A 25,320-nucleotide genomic window follows, 5' to 3' on the forward strand; every position below is an offset into this window, starting at 1 on the left:
CAGTCGTAAATGGTCAAAAGACTTCAGATTAAAACTGCAGAGTGGAAGGACCAGGAGGACTCTCTGAGCAGCTACTCTCTGAAGACTGAAGAGACCCGCTTAAAAAATGTCTAGGCGTGCCTTTTTTATAACAAGAATACAAAGCTGAAAATGAATGAACTGCAGCTAAAATATCATGTTCATTTTTCATATGGTCTAGTCCTTCCCCTGCCTACCCCCTAATATTCTTAAGAGGGTCTCCAATCTTCAGAGAGTAGCTGGAAGTAGGGGAGGCAGAAAAAGGTCCTCCTTTCCTTCCACTCTGCAGTTTTAATCTGAAATCTTAGTGTTGTGCCCAGAGCTCAGAAACTGCTTGCGCTAACGGAATTCCCTGTCGCAAAATGCGCCGAGAACAATGGGAGTTTCGAACACTGGTCATAGTGCGTCACAGGCTTGAAGGGGTGAAATAATCAATGGCACTGTATTAAATTGCACACAAAGTGGAAGTCGGTGGCATCAGTGAGATGTTACACTTCTCCTACAAGTGCTGCACCCATGAGGGAGCGTCTAAAGATGTTCTGTCTCCCTCCATTGCTTTGTGATCAACGGAAGTGCCTTTCCCCAGTTTTAGCTGCCCTTGCTGTTGCTTCTGGTTCAGTTCCATCCCCACAACTCATCAGGTCACATCCACACAATGCCTTTAAAGAGCACATGACTTCCCCCAAAGAATTCTGGGAAGTGTAGTTTAACCCCTCACAGAGCCACAGTTCCCGTAACAAATCACCATTCCCAGGATTATTTGCAGGAAGCTGCGTGCTTTAAATGTGCTTAATATATATATGCAAACCCTCCAACATTTCTCCAATGGAAATAGGGGTGTCCAGTGCTTTTTTTTTTTCTAGAAAAGAGGTGCCAGAACTTGCCACAAACACCTCTCTCATTCTCTTAGAATGGCAATGACGCCCAACTGAGACGTTCCAGAATTGAGTTCCGGCAAGTTCTGGCTGAAAAAAGGCTCCGAGGATGTCCTATTCCATACCCTCCAACATTTCTCCAATGAAAATAGGGACATCCTAAGGGAAAGTGGTACATTCCAGGATGGCTTCTGTAAATCCGGGACTGTCCCTGGAAAATAGGGACACTTGGGAGGGTCTAAATATGGTGTAGAGGTGAACCTCAATTCTCCACCTTGCATATAAGAATATAGGCCCCTTGCAAAGTAGCCATGTTTCTTAATAGTTCTGTACAGCACCTAGCACATCCTGGTGAAATTAATGCTGAGTCAAGAAGAGTGTGGAAACAGCCTTCCTGGCACCAAGTTAAGCAGACTTGCATAATTCATAACTCAGCACAATTTTTTTTTTGGGGGGGGGAAACTTTTACTTACTTTCAACACAACATCACTATCAACCTTCCTTCATCTCATTTGCCCTCCTAGACTGTAAGAAGGGCCCATTTATTCCTTGCAAAATCCGTGTGAAGTGTTGTGAACGTTCAAAGGCAGCCATGCGAATGCTGAGCATTGTGCCAATTTTACAGATTGGGAAAAGCGAGGCAGAGAAGTTGATTGCCCAAGGTCGCCTGACAGCTTCTGTTGTGAACTGAGCTACAATCTGAATCTAGGCAACACAGATCCGTGACCACTAGGCCTTATTGTGTGGGGAATGGGAACGAAGCATCACAGGGCATAGTTTGCATGGACTGTTGTTTCCTTCAGCTAACGGTTGTGGGGGGAGGACATGGGGCAGGGGTCATTTTGGCACTGAAGTCAGACTGAATTGGCCCTAGCTGAGACAGGATTGAGGGTGTTGCTCTAGGGAACTGGTTGCCCCATATGGGAAAGAAAATAAATGTTAGGGTGGGGCAGGGTTGCTTTTCTGGCAACTCCAGTTCCCCAACCGGCTGAGCCTCATGCCTGCCCCGTGATTACACTTGATCTCCCCATCCGCCCACAGAGTTAAATCTCAAGCTCTTCCTTCCCCCCGACCAACCCAGCGCTGCTCCCCAGAACCAATGCTTTTGCTCGGGAGGTGGTGACAAGAACGTCACACTTGCTATATTATCTCCATTCATAATAAGTTAGCCGGTGTGTCATCTCGTTGGCTGTTTCCCGGACTCCTGGCTCCCAACCTCTCCTTCCTGTCCCCTCCCCACAAGGGCAGTGCAGATCTTCTGTGCTAGAGATCATAGGCATCCGAGTTCGTATGCATATATATCTCCTCCTGTATAGCTGACTGCTTGAAACTCTGGTGGGTCCAGATTCACGGTTCCAGCCCTCGGCTTTTAGCTTAGCCTGCTCTTCCCAGAGCCAGTCACCACATCACTTCTGGAATCCATGGAGCCTTGGGACATGGGAAGCTGCTGTATATATACTAGGTCAGACGATTTCTCTATCTAGTATTGAGTACTGTCTTCTCAGAATGACAGGGGCTGTCCAGGTTCTCAGGTGTCGTCCATCACCTACCTAAGGAGATGTTGGGGTCTTCGACATGCACAGTGTGTCCTTTAGCTGTGATGTCAGCTGTGCAACTTTTTGGGATGAAATACTCTGTTTCCCCCATCCCCCTGCTTTGAGTCAGACACACACTTCCTTGCTTTTTCACCTATAGAGCTCCAGAGTTCAGGGGTATTATTTGGAGGGTTTTGTTGTTGATGATGGTGATGTTAATTTGGCGGATCTTATGATTTATGTGGAAATTGGTTGCGTGCTTTTTGCTGTTTTGCTTATTGTTTAGGACTAATGATAGATATATAATCTTAATTACCAAATGGAACCTTAAACCTAAGCTGCAGACACCACAATGGGATGTCTATGTAGCGTTCCCCCACCCCAGTGGGATTTATTTATTTAATTATTATTATTAATTGTTGTTATTGTTATTGTTTGTTTATTCCATTTCCGTACTGCTTTATAGTTTAATAAAACAAATCTCAAAGAGGTCTACAGCACATTTAAACATCAAATCAGACAATCTAAAATAAAAACTAGTTCAAGCTCCTAGGAAAATATTTCAGATCCTTCTCTAAGAGACATTTTGCGCCACGTGGTCGAAATGGGAAGACAAAACGTTCCCGGCAACTGGCAGCTTCCAAATACTGTTTATGACTACCTTTGTTAAGTTTGTAGTTCTGTAATTTGTGTGTGTGTGTGTTGTAAGACGCCTTACGTGGTTTTGACTTTGGAAAGGCGGTATACAAATAAAATGATTTTTTTAAAAAGGACTTTCCTCCTCTCTTTCTCTCTCCAGGATCTGGGGCTAAACGTCCCTGAGGGCCGCCAGTCTTTCCCTGAGGAGCCCCCCCGGGGGCAGCCCTCCCCACCCCACTTGGCATGATGATGTGTGAGGTGATGCCGACCATCAATGAGGACAACCGCCGCGGCTCGGCCTACGGGGCCGACGACGCCAACTTTGAGCAGCTCATGGTCAACATGCTGAATGAGCGTGAGCGGCTGCTGGAGACTCTGCGCGACACGCAAGAAAGCCTGGCCACCTCCCAGCTGCGACTGCGCGAACTGGGCCACGAGAAGGAGTCCCTGCAGCGCCAGCTCAACATTGCCCTCCCGCAGGTCAGGAATGGGTTGGGGGGTGTTTGTGTGTGTGAAGGACGGCGGGGGAAGACTGCTGGGCTTGCTGGGAGATCTGGGAAGAGGAGTCACTGGCTGGAAGTTCAAAGCGTTGTTGGCTGTGGCCACGCTCACACCATCCGTTTAAAGCGTTATGATACCACTTCGAACAGTCATGGCTGTTAATTCCCCCAAGGAATTAAGGGAACTGTAGTCCACTAAGAGTGCTGAGCAGTGTTAGAAACTCAGATATATACCGCATTTTTTGCTCTATAAGGCGCACCAGACTACAAGATGCACTTAGTTTTTGGAGGAGGAAAACAAGAAAAAAATATTCTGAATCTCAGAAACCAGAACAGCAAGAGGGATCGCTGCACAGTGGAAGCAGTGATCCCTCTTTCTGTTCTGGCTTCTGGGATAGCTGCGCAGCCTGCATTCGCTCCATAAGACGCACACACATTTCCCCTTACTTTTTAGGAGGGAAAAAGTGAGTCTTATAGAGCAAAAAATATGGTAATCTAATCTCCAAGTGGCACATTAAACCTAAACTGTGGTCACTACAATGGAATGTCTAGGTGCTGTTTCCCCCCTCCATGGTATGTATGTATGTATGTATGTATGTATGTCTGTAAGTGTATGTTATTTCCATACCGCTTTATATTTTAAATAACAAATCTCAAAGCGGTTTACAACACATTCAAGGTAAAGGTAAAGGGATCCCTGACCATTAGGTCCAGTCGTGACCGACTCTGGGGTTGCGGCGCTCATCTCGCTTTATTGGTACAGCTTCCGGGTCATGTGGCCAGCATGACTAAGCCGCTTCTGGCGAACCAGAGCAACGCACAGAAACGCCGTTTACCTTCCTGCTGGAGGTTTATCTACTTGCACTTTGACGTGCTTTTGAACTGCTAGGTTGGCAGGAGCTGGGACCGAACAACGGGAGCTCACCCCGTCACCGGGATTCGAACCGCCGACCGTCTGATCGGCAAGTCCTAGGCTCTGTGGTTTAACCCACAGCGCCACTAGTGTGCACCAATGTTTCATTTGCAAATGGGGTGGCTAGAAGGGTACTTAGTTCTTCTGTGGTGACCCCAGAAGCTCCTGTTTTTCTTCTTTTCGGTTCCGTATAACTTGGTTTGCTTTAGAACTGGACAAACCACAAGTGTACAAAATGGGAGGTGACACTATATCAAAAGCAGAGGACTGGCAGACCCTCCCAAGTCTCCCTATTTTCCAAGGACAGTCCCAGATTTACAGAAGCCGTCCCGGTTTCTGATTTGATCCCAGAATCTCCCGCTTTTCCTTAGGACGGGAATCGGAGGGTGAAGCTCGTGGATTTCATTACGTGTCCTCCGTTAGTTGAGCACTGGTGTAGATTTCCCGGTCCATGGCAATCGCAAGCAGCTGACCCCACGTGGGCAAACCAGAAAGCAGGCCAAGCCAGGAAATCAGCAGCCACTTATAGGTGTGACTGCATATATGCATGGTGCCAGGAAAATAGATAAATAAATATAATCACACCAGGAAATGGCAGGAGAGAGCTGGAGAGTCCTCTTGACTTGTGAGGAGACGCTCCCTGGAGGCAAAAGAGGGTGTCATTGATGGTGGAGGAAGCCCTGAAGAGACCTGTTTAGGCTTCTCAGCCTCCCCGCCTAACAGCTGATGTGCGGGGTAGCGCAGCAGCAGCAGCAGTTGCATTCCTCCGTGGCCTCCACCCAGCCTCAGAGCTTCAACTCTAGATATTATGGTCTGGATTGGAGAGAGTGTGGGGAGAGAGCAGGAGGAAATTGGCAATTGGAGGCTTTTTAGAGGATGTTCCCCACTTTATGTAATTTCGCTTATATGTGTGGGGGCCCGGAACATTACCCTCACCTACGTGGGAGGACGCCTGTCCAGTGGTACCTCGGGTTACATACACTTCAGGTTACATACACTTCAGGTTACAGACTCCGCTAACCCAGAAATAGTACCTCGGGTTAAGAACTTTGCTTCAGGATGAGAACAGAAATCGTGCTCCGGCAGTGCGGCAGCAGCAGGAGGCCCCGTTAGCTAAAGTGGTGCTTCAGGTTAAGAACAGTTTCAGGTTAAGAACGGACCTCCAGAATGAATTAAGTACTTAACCCAAGGTACCACTGTACTCTGCATCCCAGAAAGGGATGGTATAGTTTAAGTGTGAGGAACCTTTGACCTTCCAGATCTTGCTGAACTACAACTTCCATCATCCCTGGCCATTGGCCGTGCTTTTTGGGTCTGATCTTGAGGTCTATAGGTTCCCCACACCAGGCATAGTTGTAGTATTGGAAAGGGGATGTTCTGGACATGAGAGAGTCTGGGACATTTTTCATGGTTCGGACAGACTGAGTCCTGCCTCAGGTATATAGATTCATTCTGAGGAGCAATGAAGGATCCAGCCTTGTTCATTCTACATCATTACCGTGATGCTAAAGTGCAGATGGGGCTATATTCATTTATTTAAGGAACTTTTATCCCACTCTTCAGCCAATAAAAAATAAAAAAGGCTCCGAGAGCGGCTTACAGATCCCCAAGAAGAAAAATACAGTCTCTGCCCTCAGGCTTACAATCTTAAAAGACACGACATACACAAGGAACTGTAGGAGGGTTACAGCAGCTGCAGGTTTTTTCTTTTGCTAGATTCCCTTCTACCACCACACCCCTTCAGTCTTCCTGCTCGCAGATGTTAAACCACCAACTCATTACTCATAGGTAGCAAGTTTGACTTTTTAATGTCATTTTGATGCTGGCGCCTTCTGGAAACTCAGATGTCAGCTACAGATGTAGGAGATGGGGTTGGGTAGAGTCCTGGATAACTTTTTAGGTGCTGCAGTTCCATCTTAGAAGTAGCTTCTAAATAGACCGGTACCTATTTATCTACTTGCACTTTGATGTGCTTTCGAACTGCTAGGTTGGCAGGAGCAGGGACCAAACAATGGGAGCTCACCCCGTCGCAGGGATTCGAACCACCGACCTTCTGATCGGCAAGCCCTAGGCTCTGTGGTTTAACCCATAGCGCCACCTGCTCAAATCGTTGAATACTGTACTATAAAATTACCTCTGGACTATTGTGTTTTCGAGGAACAGTTATAGCAATCCTGCAGTCTCTGAAACAGTAGGCCAGGGGCGGGGGACCTGCAGCTCTGTAGGTGTTGTTGAACTACAACTCCCATGATACTTGAATATTGACCATGCTGGTTTGTGTTGATGGGTATTGGAGTCCAACGACACCTGAAGGCCACAGATTCTCCATCCCTCCTTTTAAGTGCTTCATAAAGGATGCTAACCTTGCAGATATACAAAGTGGCCAGAGAACAGCAGAAGAAAACTTTATCTATAATGGATAGTTATATGAACTGAATCGAAATCAGTATAGTGTGGGTATTTTTTTTTTTTACAAAGGACTCTCGTTGGACTCAGAAAAACAGGAGCATTGTTTCTCAGATGAAGTAAGAATATCAGGGAGACAGCTGAAGTGTGATAATGGATGACTTCCAGCTACCCTCAGATTGACTGGATGAATGTAAATTCACGTAGTGACAAAAGACTATTTCTAGATACAACGAGTTATTGTATTTTGGAACAGTTAGTCATGAAGCAGACAAGAGAAGGGGCAACGGTTGAGTCTTCTTGGTGGTGTCAGGCCTAGCACCAGTTGCAAGTGTCGTTGAATTGCTTGGAGATGGTAACCACAATGCTATCAAATTAAACGCAGGAGAGTGGGAAATTGCCCAGAGTGTCCAACAGTCACTTAATTTCGAAAGGAGAAATTTTATCAAGAGAGGGAATTGGTTAAAGGGAACTGGAACTGCAATTAGGAGGCTCGTATCCTTTCAGGAAGCTTGGAGGCAATTTAAAACCGCTGTAGTAGAGCCTCAGAATGCATACGTGGATTAGAAGAGGTACAAGCAAGCCCGGGAGGATGCCAGTGTGGTTAAACAGTGGAGTCAGGGAGGCTAGAAAAGATTAGCACAATCAAGCTCCAGTAAAACTAGCTCTGGGTGTTTGCAGTAGAAATCTCCTATGCACAAAGCAGGGTGGTCTAGTGGTTAGAGTGTCGGATGGGGATCTGGAAGACCAGGGTTCTAATCTCCACTCAGCCATGAAACTCATTGGGTGACCTTGGTCCAGCCACTGTCTCTCAGTCCTAACCTATTTCACAGATTTTGTTTGTGGAGATTAAGTGAGGATGGAGAGAGCTTTTAAGGTATATTTGTACATGCACCGTAAGATTTTCAGTAGTACAAGCAAGCAGCTGCCTAGGTAGCGTGAAGATTCACTGTCCTGGGGGATTTAAAGGAAAGAGTTGGAGGTGTTGGAAAGGTGGATTGTGGGGTTAGGGGTAGTGATGCCTTGTGTTAGACCAGTGGATTGGCCTGGAAAACTAATTTTATGAAGATGGTCCAATAGGAGATGATAGGCCAACTTTGATGGTAACATTTCTGCCTCAGTTTGGGACAGGGTAGACTATCACTTTGTCTCTGTCCTCATTTATTAGTTTATTTAGGGGTTCTCACCTGCCCTCTGTCAACTGGGAAATGGTTAAATATCGCCTTCCCTTGTTGGTATAATATTTCTTTTCCAGTGCTAAAATTAAGTGAATACTTAGAATTGGCTAAACTTACAGACTCAATAAGAAATCATTCAAAGGAGAGAATAAGGAAAGAATGGGATGTTTTTATAAAATATATGAAAAATAGAGGTTCCCAGAATATCACTTGGCTCGGCATAGATTAAAATCCCACTGGCAACCAGAATGTTTCTCCACAGACTTACTAATTGAATACAGATATTTAGGAAAAGGAATCATCAATTATGTTCATGGGGAGCAGGAAGTCATGTTAGAAATCAAGGAGTCAACCCAGAAGTTGAAAATAGATGGCTTGTACTCCCTATGAAGAAGTGTATTTGAAAATGCTTGTTTTTGAGACTTTTTTCGTTTCTCCCCCCCCCCCATTGCTGATACGCTTTTTCTTTTTCTTTTTGTTTAATTTTCTGTTCTTTGGTGTGTGTGTGTGTGTGTGTGTGTGTGTGTGTGTGTGTATACACCTGCACATATAGATCTTGCCTTCCCTTGCCCTCCAACATTTCTTTGATGAAAATAGTGACATTCTTTTCCATACTCTCCAACATTTCTCAGATGAAAATAGGGATTTCCTATTCCATACCCTACACATTTCTCCGATGAAAATAGGGACGTCACAAGGAAAAGTGACGGGATCAAATCAGACCGGGATCAAATCAGAAACTGGGGTGGCTTCTGAAAATCTGGGCCCATCTCTATAAAATAGAGACACTTGGAGGGTCTATTTTCCCCACCACTTCACCACTGCCCTAATCTGACTTGTCCTCTTGTCTTTTCCCTTCTCCTCCACTGGCTGTTAAGTTTTCCAAAAACATGGGAATGCCCGAAGTTGAATCTCCTGTATCACATCTGTTTTGGCCTAGAGATTTAAAACAAAACAACCAAATTTGAAGTGTGTGGTGTGTTACTGGGATTGAAAGGGGATTCTGAAAATATTAATAAATACCGCTGCTTTCAGGTAAAGTTGCCAAGTCTGAGCTTTGGTATGAAACACAGTACTGTAGTAAGCTTGGTCCATATGGCTGGCTCCATCTAGCGGTTGGACAACAGTATAGTTGTCCCGAATGGAAATTCCACCGGGGGCCAATGTTCTCAGGACGCTTTAAAGAAAGAAAGCGGGGGAAGCCACACTCCAGATTAATGCAGTAAATTGAGGCCAGAGAACCTTAAATTCTCCTCCATTGCCTCCCCACCTCACTACCACTTTTTCTCCTCCCCACCAGGAATTTGCAGCGCTTACTAAGGAGTTGAACTTATGCCGGGAACAGCTGTCAGAGCGAGAGGAGGAGATCTCGGAGCTGAAGGCAGAACGGAACAACACACGGGTGAGCAGGGAAAGGCTCTGGAATCCAGAACTTGCCTGACAGTGCCGCGTTTTGTGTGTTCATGTTACAGAGTCTTTCCCAGAAATCCCCAGCCTGGTTGTACCCAGACGTTTTGATAGACAACTCCCATTTGCCTCACCCCCAAACATCCAGAGGGTACCAGTTTGGGGAAGCCTGGTCTATGTGAGATTTTTAAGAGGTGGATATGGGAGGATGGTGGGATCTTGATGTTTTGGCAGCAGTTGAACATCCTTTTTGGACAGATGGCTTTAGGGGGAGAAATAAGGTATCTCCTGCTCAACTGTGTTTGCTGCAGCAGGAAACAGAAGGCTTGGGCCCAAAGCTCAGATGGAACAGGAATTAGGGTACTGTGGATTTACCAATCTCACTTACCTGGCCTGTTTTCAAGGCCAACCAGGCAACTCAAATTGAGCGGAGCCTAGTACTTCCACCACCATCCCTCACTGGTAAGTTCTTCTTCTGCAGCAAAACTGTTGGAAAGCTTACTAGGGAAGAACTCATTCTAAGGAAGCTGCTAATGAAACCATAAAGGTACCTTACAGTAGATCCACCATTGTTCATAGCCTTGGTTCACAGATAACGCTAAGGCATGAGTTAAGCATGAGTTGTCCCATGATGATCAAACAAAAAATGACTTGTTTATCCGAAGCTTGTTTTGATTTCCAGCTGCTCTTGCCTTGTGCCTTTGCAGTCTGGTGAGTTCACATGCAGTGTAGGGCTGCCTACAATGTTGGGGTCTTCCTAAACACAGTTTAAATGAATTACCTAAAAGACCTACTACTTCCTTTCCTTCCTGGTCACTGACCGTATTAAAGATATTTGATTTTGATTTACTACTTCCTTTCCAACGAAGAGCTTTTATGCTCGCAAGACTAAATGCTTTCCCCTCCGCAGTGACCACAGCTAGATACTCGCAAATTCCTTATCAAGCCCGCCTGTGTTCCTGCAAGCAGGGAGTACCAGATTCACTGGACCATATTCTCTTGGGCTGCCCTTTGCACAGCAGACTCCGCAAACAGATTCTGAGCAAGATGCTGGACCTGTGACCCATGGCTCTGACAGAAAGCCAAATGAGGTTCCTCCTAGCGGATAGGGACAAGGACATTACTTCCCCAGTGGCTTCCTTTTCATTCTCTATCTTACCCAAAAGGGTTCTTAATGAATCATCCCTCTAGGGTGAAGCAGAACAATCGAGTGCCTTGTGACCAGTGGCGTTGCGTGGGGGGTGCAGGGGGGGCCGGCCGCACCGGGCGCAACATCGGGGGGCGCGCTCGCACTCGCAGCTCTCTGCCCCTACCTGGCTCGCTCACTCTCTCTCACTGCAGTGCTGGCTGTGCGAATTCGATCCGAGCCGCTGGGTCGCCGCCCACTGTGGAGGGGGTGGGTGCCAGGCGTGCGGTGCGGAGAGAGAGCGAGGGACTATCTGGGGGAGGGACAGTGCAGCGGCCGCCCAGCGCAGCGCGGGAGAGAACCACACCAGACCAGACCAGGCAGCAGCAAGAAGAAGCTGGTAGCGACGGCAGGTTAGGGGTTAGGGAGCGCAAATTACTTGCCTTGCCACGGGTTAGGGGGTGCAAATTACTTGCCTTGCCCCGGGTTAGGGGGTGCAAATTACTTGCCTTGCCCCGGGTTAGGGGGTGCAAATTACTTGCCTTGCCCCGGGTGCTGACAACCCACGCTACGCTGCTGCTTGTGACCATCGACAGGCTCACTCCTGTCCCTTTTAAATTTATCCCAGTGATTTGAAATGTCTTAACTTGTAATGCCAATAAAGGTATTTGTATTGTATTGTATTGAATCAAGTTTCATAAGCCAACAACCAACCATGGTTTCAGTTAAGCTACTAGGCAGGGCTCACTCTTAATGCTAAGCCATTGTTTAATAAACCATAATGGAATAAACCATGGCTGAGTGTTAGTCAGGCCATATTGTCAGTCAGAACCTGACCATAGCTGAGTACTTGATCTGTCTGATTCATTCAAAGGGACAAGCAAAATAGGTTTTCTTGCACTTACGTTGTAGGGCACTGCATTGAGAAGATTTTCATTCTTCTGGTTCACCACTCTTGAGTTCTGGTTTGCCTATGAGAATTTCTAAAGTTACCTCTGTAATTGGAGCGTGTGAAGTTTGTCGCAACTTCCAGTTGCAACATTCTTCCAGCTGCATATTCTTTTATTTGCTTCTTCTGTGATACATTTGCGTTTAATGAACTTGGATCATGTGTGCAGTCACATTAAGATTGGTTTTCAAAGCACACTGGAGTGTTTGTCACTGCTTATTGAATGTTCTGACAGATTCATAATTTGTGTACTAATCATTCTGGGGTTGCTGTTTTTTTGGTCTGTTGCATTAAATTAGAGGCCTGTTATTTTTATGTTCCTTATGGGGTGTTCTTTTCTTTTTTCCCAAGGTCTGTTTCCCCCCCTATTAGGGCAGGAACACTCTTTCATTCCCCCTTCTGTTATTATTTTCGCTGATAGAACCTCCTATCACATGTGATAGCAAAACTGCTTCCCCCCCCCCCCGCCCCCATATCTGCTTGTTTAGAACTCACTCCCTGCACCCCTGTTTGGCACAAAAGTGGCCATTTGGCAGAGGAGGCCATTTTAGAAAAGCAGAGAAGGATCTGCGTTACAATCTGTGTCTGTTGAGATTTGGGTCCCTGTCCATCCCTAGCTATGTACCTGCAGCCTCACTATATCTCCATCAATCCTCAAGCAATGCTATATCTGTCTGTCTCTTCTCCCTAGTTGCTGCTAGAACACCTGGAATGCCTTGTATCGCGACACGAACGCTCCCTCCGCATGACGGTGGTGAAGCGGCAGGCCCAGTCGCCGGCCGGTGTCTCCAGCGAGGTGGAAGTGCTAAAGGCCCTCAAGTCTCTCTTTGAGCATCACAAGGCCCTGGACGAGAAGGTGAAGAGAGGGCAGAGCAACTCTTGACAAGGCAGTGGAGCTGGGCTTGTGGGGGTGTTCTAGGAATTTGCCCCAGGTGCCAAGCCTGGGTACCTGCAGTGTTAGAAACTCAGATAAGATATATAAGCCAGGGGACAATAATGGCTCCTTAAACCAAGGTTAGGGACACGGGTGGCGCTGTGGGGTAAACCACAGAGCCTAGGGCTTGCCGATCAGAAGGTCGGCGGTTCGAATCCTCGTGACAGAGTGAGCTCCCGTTGCTCGGTCCCTGCTCCTGCCAACATAGCAGTTCGAAAGCACATCAAAGTGCAAGTAGATAAATAGGTATTGCTCCAGCGGGAAGGTAAACGGCGTTTCCGTGCGCTGCTCTGGTTCACCAGAAGCGGCTTAGTCATGCTGGTCACATGACCCGGAAGCTGTGCACTGGTTCCCTTGGCCAATAAAGCGAGAAGAGCGCCGCAACCCCAGAGTCAGCCACTACTGGACCTAATGGTCAGGGGTCCCTTTACCTTAAACCAAGGTTGCAGTCTCCAAAACGTAAGGTCCAGTTGCCATTTTGGAGCAAAACAGCTCTAAAGTCTTGCTTTTCTAACGATGGACTGATTGTGATTGATTCTCAGTTAAACATCCGGCTAGTTCAGACGACAACCTTGGGCTAGGTTAAGGGCTTTGAGAACTTAAAGAAGAAAAGTCACTTGATTCAGGGATAGTTCACATATATATTGGCCTATTCCGACTTCTCTTCCTTAATGGCGACTGCTCCTGCTCAGGCTACACAGAAAAACCAATTTGGTCCCAGAAATTCCTTCCAATCGTGCAGATAAAATATAATGGATAGAATTCTACGGGATGGGGTGTTAGTGTGTGAAAACAGTCCAGATTCAATGATCCCCTGATGGTGGAGATGTCAGCCGCCATCCCAGTGCCCAGGCATCTTCACTTGGTTGCAGGTGGTCAAAAGCCAGGTGCAAAATGTGTCTGGCGCCTGGCTCATTTTGAACTCTGGGTACCTGCGGCCTGCAGATGCTGTTGGACTTCAACTCCCATCAGCCCCAGCCAGCATGGCCCAATAGTCAGGAATGATGGGAGTTGTATTTGAACAGCACTGGCAAGGTTTCCCCATCCCTGCTTCAGGGGAAGTGTCACTTGTGCCATATTTAAATCATAACTGCAGCTATTCTGCCGCCAGCCACTATTTCTTCTGGCTTGAACAAAGTGCAGGAGCCAGAACGAGACCATCGGGGAAGCACTACAGTGGTGCCTCGCAAGACGAAAAGAATCCGTTCCGCGAGTCTCTTCGTCTTGCGGTTTTTTCGTCTTGCGAAGCAAGCCCATTAGCGGCTTAGCGCTATTAGCGGCTTAGCGGGCTTAGCGGATCAGCTGATAAGCAGTTTAGCGGCTTAGCTGATCAGCTGATAAGCGGTTTAGTGGCTTAGCGGATCAGCTGATTAGCGGCTTAGCGGATCAGCTGTTAAGCGGCTTATCGGATCAGCTGATAAGCGGCTTAGCGGCTTGGGAAAAAGGGGGGGGAACCCGCAGGAACTCGCAATACATTTTCGTCTTGCGAAGCAAGCCCATAGGAAATTTGTTTTGCGAAGCACCTTCAAAACGGAAAACCCTTTCGTCTAGCGGGTTTTCCGTCTTGCGAGGCATTCATCTTGCGGGGTACCACTGTACGTGGTTAGGGGGAAATCTGGTCTGTTGCCAAAGGTGTGAAAATACCATGGTTAGCAGAGTTGCATACTGGGGGAGGCAGGGACTGTGGGGATGAAGGAAGCTGGCTGTTTCTCTCCTGCCTGACTAATGGCTCTTCGACTCTCTCTCTGGTGCACGGCAGGTTCGAGAACGGCTGCGAGTGGCGTTAGAGCGGGTTGCAGTATTGGAGGAGGAGCTGGAGATGTCCAATCAGGAGGTAGGAAGGAGATTCTGCTCCCGCCTGCAGCGGGAGGTTGGTTGAGATGTGTGCTGTGACCCTCAGGCACTACTGTGAGCCAGACTCAGCCGGCGATTCCCAGAGGTTTGCGAGCTGAGATTCCCCACAAGGGGACTGTGGGTTTGTGGATGCTGGTGTGTGTTACTGACATGGCAACCCCCAGAGATAAGCAGGGAAGGGGCATAACTGGATGCAGCTTGCAAGTCGATGTGGGGGATTGGTCTTGGAACAAAGGTCTTCATCTCCTTCATTCATGAAGGAGATAGGTGAGTCTCTCTTGGAAGAGAATCCTGCTGTTCAGGCACCACCACCAACCAGGCCCTGCCTCTCATACTTGATGGTCCTTTACTGACTTGCACACAGACTCTCTCTACGAATGCTGATGGAGGTCCAAGGTAGATGCAGGCATTCCCCGCCCCGCCCCCATTTATGTGCATTCTACTCGAGCACAATCGCATCTGCACGGCGCAAGGAAATAATTAAATTCAAAGCTGGAAATGATGGGTGAGAGCTGGAGAGTCCTTGTGGCTCGCGAGGAGACCCTCCACATACCCTCCACAGAGCCCAAAAAGGATGTCAGTAAGGGCAGAGAAAGCCCCAAAGAGACTGGAGGTGCAGCAGGGTTTTGTTTATGCTGCTCAGCCTCCTCTCCTAACAGCTGATGTGTGGGGTAGCACCACAGCAGCAACTGCTTTCCCATGTATCCTCCAGCCTTCTGCTGGCCCCAGAGCTTCAATTCTAGTTGTGATTTTCGGATACAGTATTTTTGGTATGGATTGAAGAGAGTGTGGCAGAGAGGGTGCTCCCCACTTTACGCGATTTCACTTAAGTGCACAGGGAACGTAACCCCCGTGTAAGTGGGGAGTCTTCTGTACCTAGGGACCATCTTTCTACGCAGGTAGCACTGTGGTCTTGGGCCTCTTGGGCTTGCCGATCTGAAGGTTGGCAGTTCGAATCCCTGTGATGGGGTGAGCTCCCGTTGCTCTGTCCTAGCTCCTGCCAACCTAGCAGTTCGAAAGCATGCCAGTGTAAGTGGATAAATAGGTACCGCTGCAGTGGGAAGGTAAACGGTGTTTACGTGTGCTCTGGTTTCCATCATGGTGTTCTGTTGTGCCAGAAGTCATTCTGGCCACATGTCCCAGAAAGTTGTCTGTGGACAAAGGCCAGCTCCCCAACCTGAAAGTGAGAGGAGCACCGCAACCCCATAGTCACCTTTGACTGGACTTAACTGTCCAGGGGTCCTTTACCTTTACCTTTGTTGTTGTTGTTGTCAGTATTATTTATACCCCACCCATCTAGCTGGGTTCCCCCAGCCACTCTGGGTAGCTTCCAACACATATAAAAACGTAATAAAACATTAACCCTTTATATATGCATTTGGCATGCTAACATCCCACATTTTGGTGCAGTGCAACGGCTGACATTTAACATGGGCAATAGGTTCCCCAGACTGGAATGATTTCCTACTACAGCTGAAGACTATTGTTGCCCTATTCTGATTGCCACCTGCCTCACATTCATCAATTTTATTTTTCATTTCATTTTTATTTTTTTAAATTTTTTTATTAAGTTTTACATAACAAATTTAAATTCAAACATTAAACTTCAACATCGTCATTTGGGATTCTCTGAATCCTTCAACTCCCCTCTGCCCTTCCATGGTTACCATTATCAACCTTTTTTCAACTGCTTCCCTTATTTTCTTTATTTTTAAAAATAACAATCCATTTTTACCATAGTTTTTTTGTACATCACAAACATTACTCAAATCCTGCCAAAGTTTTTAGTTTATAAATACATTATAAATTTTGCCCATTCCTTTTTTAATTTCTTCTCTTCTTGGTTTCTGATTTTCCCAGTCAATTTTGCTATTTCGGCGTAGTCCATCATCTTCATCAGCCATTCGTCTCTGGTCGGAACTTTGTCTTCTTTCCATCTCTGGCCCAGCAGTATCCGCGCTGCTGTCGTCGCATACATAAATAGTTGTATAAAATAAAAAGGGCTTTTTATTTTTCATTTTAAACACTAGTGCATCTTCTCCTTCCTTTTCTTCCTCTTCCTGTCTGCAGTCTCTTTCCCTTCGAGAGCAGCTTGCCCGACGCCGATCTGGCCTGGACGACCCCAGCAAAGAGGGAGACTCCCAGATTTGTGTAAGTAGCGCAGAAGGGAATATAGGCAAAGCGCATGGACTTTCACCAGCTCTTCTCTTGTGTGAAGGGTTTGTTTGCCTGTGGGAGGTGGATATAGATGCTTGCTTGTATCAGTGAGGTTGGCAGGGACAGTGTTTGTTTGTTTGTTTGTTTGTTTGTTTGTTTGTTTGTTTTTGTTTTTTATTCAAAATTAAAAAAACATATCCAGAAACATATCATCCTTATTCCCCCCCATTTTTTCTGCCCCCGCCCTCCCACACAAAACCCACCCACCCCCACCCCCGACTTCCCTCAGTTCCATTCTTTGATTTCTCTGAGAATGCTGAGTTCTGCATGTTACAAAGTTGTATAGATCCTCAAACTATTTAGCTGATTATTATCAATAAAAAGTTTGTGAATGTTTATTCAAAGCCAGCCAAGGAGTCCAGTTCGCTTTGTTGCATCTTCAAATACTTTGTAAAGGGTTCCCATTCATCTTTAAAGTCACAGTTATCCTTGTCCTGTAGCTTATAAGTCAGTTTTGCCAGTTCTGCATAGTCCATCATTTTTTCTTGCCATGATTCTTTAGTTGGGGTTTCTTCAGTCTTCCATCCTTGTGCTATTAGAACTCTCGCGGCCGTTGTCGCATAGATGAAGATGTTTTCCAGCTTTTTTGGCAGGGACAGTGTTTGTGGCATGCCATAATCCCTTTCCCTTCCTTCTGTTTCTCAGGCCAATGGATCCCTTGAGTTGGGGCGCGGTGGCCGGGAATCTGAGCTAGAGGAGGTGTTAGAGCGCCAGCGAGGAGAGCTTTCTCAGCTAAAGGAGCGACTGACCATGCTTTGCCGGCAGATGGCAGAGCTGGAGGAAGAGCTGGCTACAGCCCAGCGGGACCTCATCAAGTCTGAAGAGATCAACGCCAAGCTGCAACGAGACCTCAAGGAGGTAGACGGCCACAGCTGGAACACTCCATACATATCATTATAATTATTACCGTATTTTTCGCTCCATAAGACACACTTTTTCCCTCCTAAAAAGTAAGGGCAAATGTGTGTGCGTCTTATGGAGCGAATGCAGGCGGGAGGCAGGTGGGAAAAGCCCCCAAGAGCCGCACACACGCTGCTCCGCGCACTCTTTAAAGGGAGCGTGGCTCTTGCGGGCTTTTCCCCGAGGAAAAGCCTGCAAGGGCACACACATGCTCCACGCGGCTTGTGAAAGGGAGCGCTGAGCAGAGCCTGGGATGCATACAGGCTCTGCTCAGCGCTCCCTTTAAACAATATTTTTTTTCTTGCATTCCCCCTCTAAAAACTAGGTGCGCCTTATTGTCAGGTGCGTCTTATGGAGCGAAAAATATGGCAATTACATTTATACAGTGGTACCTCGGGTTACATACACTTCAGGTTACATATGCTTCAGGTTACAGACTCTGCTAACCCAGAAATAGTACCTCAGGTTAAGAACTTTGCTTCAGGATGAGAACAGAAATCGTGCTCCAGCGGCGTGGCAGCAGCAGGAGGCCCCATTAGCTAAAGTGATGCTTCAGGTTAAGAACAATTTCAGGTTAAGAACGGACCTCCGGAACGAATTAAGTACTTAACCCGAGGTACCACTGTATTATTATTATTATTATTATTACTGACTTTCAACTATAAAATATGTTGAGTGCAGTGGTTAGAATGCTGGGGCAGCCCAACTTTGAAAGCCCCAATTCCTAGGTAGTCTTGGCCCAGTCACACTCTCTCAACCAAACCTACCTCACACGGTTGTTGAGAGGATGGAATGGAAGGAGGAAAAAGCATGTAATGCCACCTTGAGCTCTTTGGAGGAAAGCCTGGAAATAAATGTAGCGAGGAAATGTTTTCAAGACAGCTTGCCATTTCAGTCAAAGAGTAATAATCAAGAATAACAATCCTAAATGCCAAATAAATCGATACAAGTTAGTCTGCTAAGTTGCAAATAAAACAATACTTGATACTAGTTTCTGTTAAAAGCTCAAGCAAAGTTCTGAAGCACTTATTTATTTATTTATTTAGTTATTTATTTGCTTCCCATTAACAATAGGTTTTCATGATTATGTACATTTAAAAAACCGAACCATAAAAAATATTTTAAAAACACACAATGAGATCAGTGAAAGAGGGGGGAAAGTGATGCCTAAGGTCTGAAAGATCTACAATGTGTTTTTAAAACTATCAAGCTGGGGTAGATGAGAAGTCTTCACCTGATGCCAAAAAAGGCTACAACAAAAAAGGCCAGGCAAGCCTTTTTGAGGAGGCCGGTGCCCAAGTTGCATGCTGTTACAGTACTTAAAAGGTCCTTTTTCTGGGAGCCATTGGCTCAGAATGCCCTCTTTCAATTTGCCACCCAATTCTCAACTGGTGAATTGGAATGAGGGGAGTGGAAGCATTTCACATTGCCCACTGTTTTGCCCCCAATACCACAGAAGGAGGAGCTTGTCATGGAAGCTTAAAAACAACAATAACAACATCATCAGGGAAAATCAGGGAAAATCCCATTGGAGGAAACATGGCAGCCCTGCAGTTTGATGGTTGATTTTTTGTAAACACCCCATTCCCCTGAACTTCCACATAATGGCTCAGGGACAAAATTATGCCCCAACTTTCCAAAGGCTTCATTCCTCCTCCCCCCCCCCAAAAATGACTTTACTACAGCCCTAGAGCTGCTCACCCGATTTCTGAGGGTAGGGTCACCCAGAGAAAGGCCTCAGAGAAAGATCTTAATTTCCAGACCGGTTCATATGTCAGCAATATGTTATGGCCGCAAAAGAGGCAAATTCAGTGTTGGGAATTATTGAGGAGAGATTGGAAAATACAACAGAATGTAATGTCAATATATAAACCTGTGGCACCCACATGTAGAGTACTGTAGTGTGTACATTTCTGGTTCTCTCCAAAAGAATATTATGGAGTTTTTTTGTTTAAAGGCAAATGAAAAAAATGACAACGAAAATGTTCAAGTGACTGAAGCAGTCATGAGGAAAGGTTTAAGATGACGATGGGCAGATCTACACACACGCACACACAGCAATTTTATGTGATTTCTCCCTGGCAGTTTAAATCACATTTTAATCAGTGTGTGTTAAAAAGTCTGCCCACAGAGTCTCTCATAAAGAAAAAGAAAAGGCTTTTCAGTTTGTAAGAAACAAGAGATTTGTGTGCAAAATCCAAAAAAGAGGCCTAGCATTAACGCCTCAGTGATGTCTGCACTTGTGTGGGAAGCTTGTTCTTACAACTGGTACCAGCTTTGCTATGGAGCATGACGACTCACAGAGGGGGATTTGTTTGTGCAGCAGAATACAACTCTGGACCCCAAACCACTGCCTAAAAAACAGGGCGGACTCCCAAGAACACAATGTTTGGTCATCCCTTGCTTCACAGATCTGGGCTTTTTGATTTAGAAAAGGGGGGGAAAGACCACAAAAGTAGGGTATGACAGAAGTCGGTGAAATTATGAACAGCGTAGGGAAAGTGAATAAGTACTCTGTCTCAAAGCTACTAAAACCTCAGTTTCACTAAAGCAGAGATGAGGAACCTGTGGCCTTGCAGATGTTGTGGGACTCCGACTCCCATCAGCCCCCGCCAGCATGGCTGATGGCCAGGAATGATGGGAGATGTACCCCAGTAACTTCTGGGAAGCCAAAGATTCCCCATCCCTAGACTAAAACCTCAAGCGACCAGCAATAAGATTGCTGGGTGGGGTTAACAAAGGAATGCAGCAAACTGCTGCTCCCTCAAGTAGACAATATACAGAGAGAGAGATCTCCACATGTTATTTAGTGCATGCAAGGCACCGAGAGGGACACGGGTGGTGCTGTGGGTTAAACCACAGAGCCTAGGACTTGCCAATCAGAAGGTCGGTGGTTCAAATCCCCACGACGGGGGGAGCTCCCGTTGCTCAGTCCCTGCTCCTGCCAACCTAGCAGTTCGAAAGCACGTCAAAGTGCAAGTAGATAAATAGGTACCACTCCGGCGGGAAGGTAAACGGCGTTTCCGTGCACTGCTCTGGTTCGCCAGAAGTGGTTTAGTTATGCTGGCCACTTGGCCCAGAAGCTGTACACTGGCTCCTTCGGCCAATAAAGCGAGATGAGCGCCGCAACCCCAGAGTCGGCCACGACCGGACCTAATGGTCAGGGGTCCCTTTACCTTTACCTTTTAAGGCACCGAGAACCTTCATTTCTTCCACAACTGGCAACTAAAGGAGATATGTGGGAGTTCCCAGTGTGACTTCTCCATCATTCCCTTCTCTTGTCTGGCGGGGGGTGACAGGCTCTAGCCCAGCGGGAGGACATGGAAGAGCGGATCACTACTCTGGAGAAACGCTACCTGAGTGCTCAGAGGGAGGCGACCTCTCTCCACGATGTCAACGACAAGCTGGAGAACGAGTTGGCCAGTAAGGAATCTCTGTACAGACAAGTGAGTCCCTTCCTTCCTGTCTTTCTGTGTCCTCTCCTGGCTGAGTAACCTTGGCTGTTCCCAACACCTCCCTCCTTAAACCTGGTTATCCCAGGCATCCTCTCTCTACTCTTCCTACGCATGTCGGTAGTTGTGAAGTTGCCCCTGTCTCTTTCCTGCGAGTCCCTACTGGTGTATGCAGTTCCAAATGACGGAGGTTCATTACATCTAGCCCACCTTTGGTGGACTTGGAAAATCTCATTTCCGGACTGTTTTATCACCTTCCATAGTTGCACAGGCATCTGAGGCTGGCTTAAGTTCCCCTCCAGGTGCATAAAGCACCCAAATTCCCTGGTTCGCTCCCTGCCCTTCCCTTGTCCAAAGCATCAAGTTTGTTTGGGGTCACTGCTTGGAAGTCGTTCATTGGCAAGGCCATCGGACTTAACCTTTTACCCTGCGCAGAGTGAAGAGAAGAACAGGCAGCTACAAGACTGGCTGGAAGATGCCAAGCAGAAGCTTCAGCAGACCCTCCAGAAGGCCGAGACCTTACCTGAGATAGAAGCCCAGCTGGCCCAGCGAGTGGCAGCCCTCAACAAGGTACTTGCGCGATGGGGAGGAAGTGGCCAGCGTGCCATATGGCTGGTGGAGGAAGTGGGCAATGAGGCACACCTGCTGGAATCAGAAAAAAGGGGATCAAACGGGAGTCATGGCTTAACACTCCCCTTCACTCTCTTCTTAGATTAGCCTCAACCAGAGCCAGGGCCTTTTCAACACTGGCTCCGCCCTGGTGGAACGCTCTGTCTCATGAAACCAGGGCCCTGCAGGATCTGATTTCTTTCTGCAGGCCCTGTAAGACAGAGTTGTTCCGCCTGGCCTTTGGCTTAGAATCAATTTGAGTCCCTCCCCTCTTTCTTCTTTCCTTTCTCCTCCTGTGATGAGGCTGCGTTTTAATGTTTTAATGTTGTATTTTAATCTTGTTTTTAAGTTGTATTCATTCAACTTGTTTTTATTATTGGTTGTTAGCCGCCCTGAGCCCGGCCTTGTCTGGGGAGGGCGGGGTATAAATAAAATTTATATATTTATATTTATATTTATATTTATTATTTAGGCAGAGGAGCGCCACGGGAATTTTGAGGAGCGCTTGCGTCAGCTTGAGGCCCAGCTGGAGGAGAAAAACCAGGAGCTCCAACGGGTGAGGTCATGATGGGAAGTAGGGCAGGAGTTTGATGGGAAAGTGGGGTACCAGGAATTGGAAGAAAGACTATAAAGTAGCTCATTGGTGGAACATGTTGCTCTGTGTGTAAAAGAGGCCAGGTGTATAGGCACCAACTCTAAGGGGCCCGGACCCCTTCAGCCCCCCCCCAATTGACTGTGATGAGATGCCCCAGCCTCTCTCTCTGCCACCACCGCATGAGAGTGCAGGTAAACTCCCCGATCATCCACCTGACTCCCTTTCTCGCTCCTCTCTTCCCCTCTGATGGCCTTGGCCTGAACCCTTCGCCCTACGGGGCCCCCAGCACACAAAGGATTGCTCCTGGGCCAGCCATCGTCCCCCAGTGAGTCCACTGGCTCAGGCTCTCAGCGCCATCCCCAGCCCAGGCAATGCTGTCTCCCGCGCCCGGAGCCCAGCTTCCTGGGCTTTGGAAGTCCTGGGCAAGGGAGGGAGGAAGGCGGCACAGCCTCTGCCAGGCTGGGGACCCCCCACTCTGGGCTACACTCACCTGGCTCCCGCCTGCCTCCCTCCCTCCTTCCAGCAACCTTCTGGCAGGGCCGGGCCCCCCAATATTTTGTTCAAATTGGTGCCCCTGCCCAGGTGCAATCCCCGGCAACTCTAGGTAGGGCTGGAAAAGGCCCCTATCCAAAATGCTGGAGAGCTGGTGCCACACAGTGTAGACAACACCAAAGTAGATGGACCAGTGGTCTGTCTCAGTATAAGACAGCTTCCTGGAATCCGATTTTAGAGAGCTTTTGTGGATACAGAGGCAATAAAGCATTGTAAAATCAAGCAAGGAAGAGGGGGCTGTTGGATGTGAGCAAGGCAAGACAGTGGGAGGTGGAATCAGAGGTGAAGGTTTCTGGGAGGTGAGTGAGAAAGACAGACAGAGGCAGGGGTTGTTGCCCTGTCTCCAATGCCTGCTGCTTCCTTTGTTTTAAAAAAACAAACAGGCACGCCAGAGGGAGAAAATGAATGACGAACACAACAAGCGCCTCTCGGAAACAGTAGACAAGCTGCTCTCTGAATCCAACGAACGTCTCCAGTTGCACCTCAAGGAACGGATGGGGGCGCTGGAGGAGAAGGTAGGGTGTGTGGGCTTGTGGTGAGAGGTAGGGACATGGTTTGGGGAGAGCTGCTTCGGAGCAGCCATGTGTCTGTTGTCCCTGTGCTCATCAGGTGGGTGGAAATCAAAGGGAGGAACTGTCAGAGCCAGGATATGTGGTGGGGAGATAAGGATTGGCCTTCTTGAAGGCAAGAAGATGAGGTGTCTCTGGAGCACAGACTTCACCTGTTCAAACCTCTTGAGGTCTTGAAAGGTGGTACTATCTGAAGCCTTGCCCTAACAGTTTGACCAGATGAAAGGCCAACAGCTCTGTTCACATTCCCTCAGCAACCACAGCTATGGCAGCCATGTTGGTTTTCTGAAATACAGTCCACTGGCAAGTAGATAAATAGGTACTGCTGTGGCGGGAAGGTAAACGGCGTTTCCATGCGCTCTGATTTCTATCACGAAGTTCTGTTGCACCAGAAGCAGTTTAGTCATGCTGGCCACATGACCCGGAAAGCTGTCTGGGGAAAAACACCAGCTCCCTCAGCCTGAAAGCAAGATGAGTGGTGCAACCCCATAGTCGCCTTTGACTGGACTTAGCCATCTAGGGGTCCTTTTACTGGGAACTCTGGTTTTGGATTACTGTGAGTAAAGAAGCATGGCCACCATCACAAAAAACAAGATGGCAGCCATGTGTTTTTTAGCCACATTGCACCAAAATGTCCGTTTCCATGTACTTCAGGAAAATAACTGCTAGTTCCAGTCATGGCAACCACCCACCCAGAAGCCAAGCTAGAAGGGAGCCCAGGAGGTTCTCCACCAAGGGCCCTCATGTGAGGGACATTTAGGACTCTCAATGTTAGGCAATTGCTGTGATGGTTTTGGCTGCTGTTGGGGTTGGTCTTAACAGCAGAGGCAACTGCAGAGAAGAGGCCGCGGCCCTTCAACGCATCTTCAGTCACCTGATGCAGAAAACCCACCTGGGTTGAGCCTTCCATGTGGGGTGATGGAGAAAATGGGGCATGCAGGAAGGGAGGGAGGAACATTCTGTCAAGGGATCCTACCTTCATTCTCTTGCTCTCACTAAACTATTTCCTTTCCCCTCCCCCCCCCCCCGTCAAGAACACACTGAGTGAAGAAATAGCCAACATGAAGAAGGTTCAGGATGAACTACTGGCAAACAAGGTGAGGCTAATTGTGGCTGAATTACTATCAGAGAGGGTGAAAGTCACTAGTCATGAAATCCAGAAGGGAGGAGAATGTCCTGAATTTGCGGGGGTGAGCTAAGGGCTAGAGGAAGAGGAAGGGAAACTTCTGGGAGTGTCTGAGGGCTAACAAACTGAGGCAGAATCCTGCTAAGATGGAGGCGTTGTGGGTGAGTGGTTTGCCTGTTTGCAAGCTGGAGAGTTTATCAGTTTGGGTCAGGAATGCATACAGAAGAAACAGGTGCATAGTTTTTGGGGTGTTCCTAGATCCATTCCTTTCACTGAAGGCTCAGGTAACCTCCGTGGCAAGGAGCCCCTATTATCAGTGTAAGTTGGTCTGCCAACTACCGTATTTTTCGCCCTATAAGGCGCACTGGCCCATAGGGCGCACCTCGTTTTTTGGGGGGGAAATTAAAAAAAAGTTATATCCCCCCCCAGCCGCGGGGCTGGGGCGGGGGAAGCCTGAGCTTCCCCCGACCCCAGCCCCCAGAACAGGCTGTTATCCGCAAGCCTTGCGAACGGGCTCGCAAGGCTTGGGGACATCTGCACGAAGCACGGGGTGTGCTCCGGAGCACGCCCCATGCTTCGGGGTGCAGGTTGCTGCCCGCAAGCCTTGCAGATAGCTTCCTGAAGCCTGGAGAGTGAGAGGGGTCAGTGCACACCGACGCCTCTCGCTCTCCAGGCTTCAGCGAAAGCCTGCATTCGCCCCATAGGATGCACACACATTTCCCCTTCATTTTTGGAGGGGGAAAAGTGCATCCTATAGGGCGAAAAATACGGTACAACTTTTCCTGAACATGAGTAGCTTTGCCACTGCGACTCACGTTTTGGTAACCTCACGATTGGACTACTGTAATGCACTTTGTGTGGGGCTTCCCTTGAGACTCATCCAGAATGATGTGGCCAGGTTGTTGAGTGGAGCACCTAGAGATGGGCATTTTCCACTATTGCCCATATTCTGTGTAATACCCTTCC

The 25,320-nt window shown here is 47.6% G+C and overlaps 1 protein-coding gene across 20 annotated transcripts in view; it reads left to right on the plus strand.

Moving 5' to 3' along the window:
- The window catches only part of PPFIA3 (PTPRF interacting protein alpha 3), a 59,045-nt gene that overhangs the window by 8,576 nt on the left and 25,149 nt on the right, over nt 1-25,320 (plus strand). For 18 of the 20 annotated variants that reach the window (XM_083469446.1, XM_083469463.1, XM_083469460.1 and 15 more), the window contains exons 2-12: nt 3,228-3,547; nt 9,365-9,466; nt 12,238-12,402; nt 14,240-14,314; nt 16,405-16,485; nt 17,197-17,409; nt 20,751-20,897; nt 21,339-21,473; nt 21,985-22,068; nt 23,043-23,174; nt 24,263-24,325. In XM_083469446.1, the coding sequence (XP_083325572.1) occupies nt 3,311-3,547; nt 9,365-9,466; nt 12,238-12,402; nt 14,240-14,314; nt 16,405-16,485; nt 17,197-17,409; nt 20,751-20,897; nt 21,339-21,473; nt 21,985-22,068; nt 23,043-23,174; nt 24,263-24,325 (1,434 nt within the window). In that variant the 5' untranslated portion in view covers nt 3,228-3,310. Of the gene's footprint in view, nt 1-2,201; nt 2,356-3,227; nt 3,548-9,364; nt 9,467-12,237; nt 12,403-14,239; nt 14,315-16,404; nt 16,486-17,196; nt 17,410-20,750; nt 20,898-21,338; nt 21,474-21,984; nt 22,069-23,042; nt 23,175-24,262; nt 24,326-25,320 lie in introns of those variants that run through there. The other 2 variants (XM_083469457.1, XM_083469449.1) reach the window with 2 other exon arrangements.

Source organism: Podarcis liolepis, assembly GCF_965112155.1.
Source record: "Podarcis liolepis genome assembly, chromosome: 13".
In the NCBI taxonomy this organism is placed as follows: domain Eukaryota; kingdom Metazoa; phylum Chordata; class Lepidosauria; order Squamata; family Lacertidae; genus Podarcis; species Podarcis liolepis.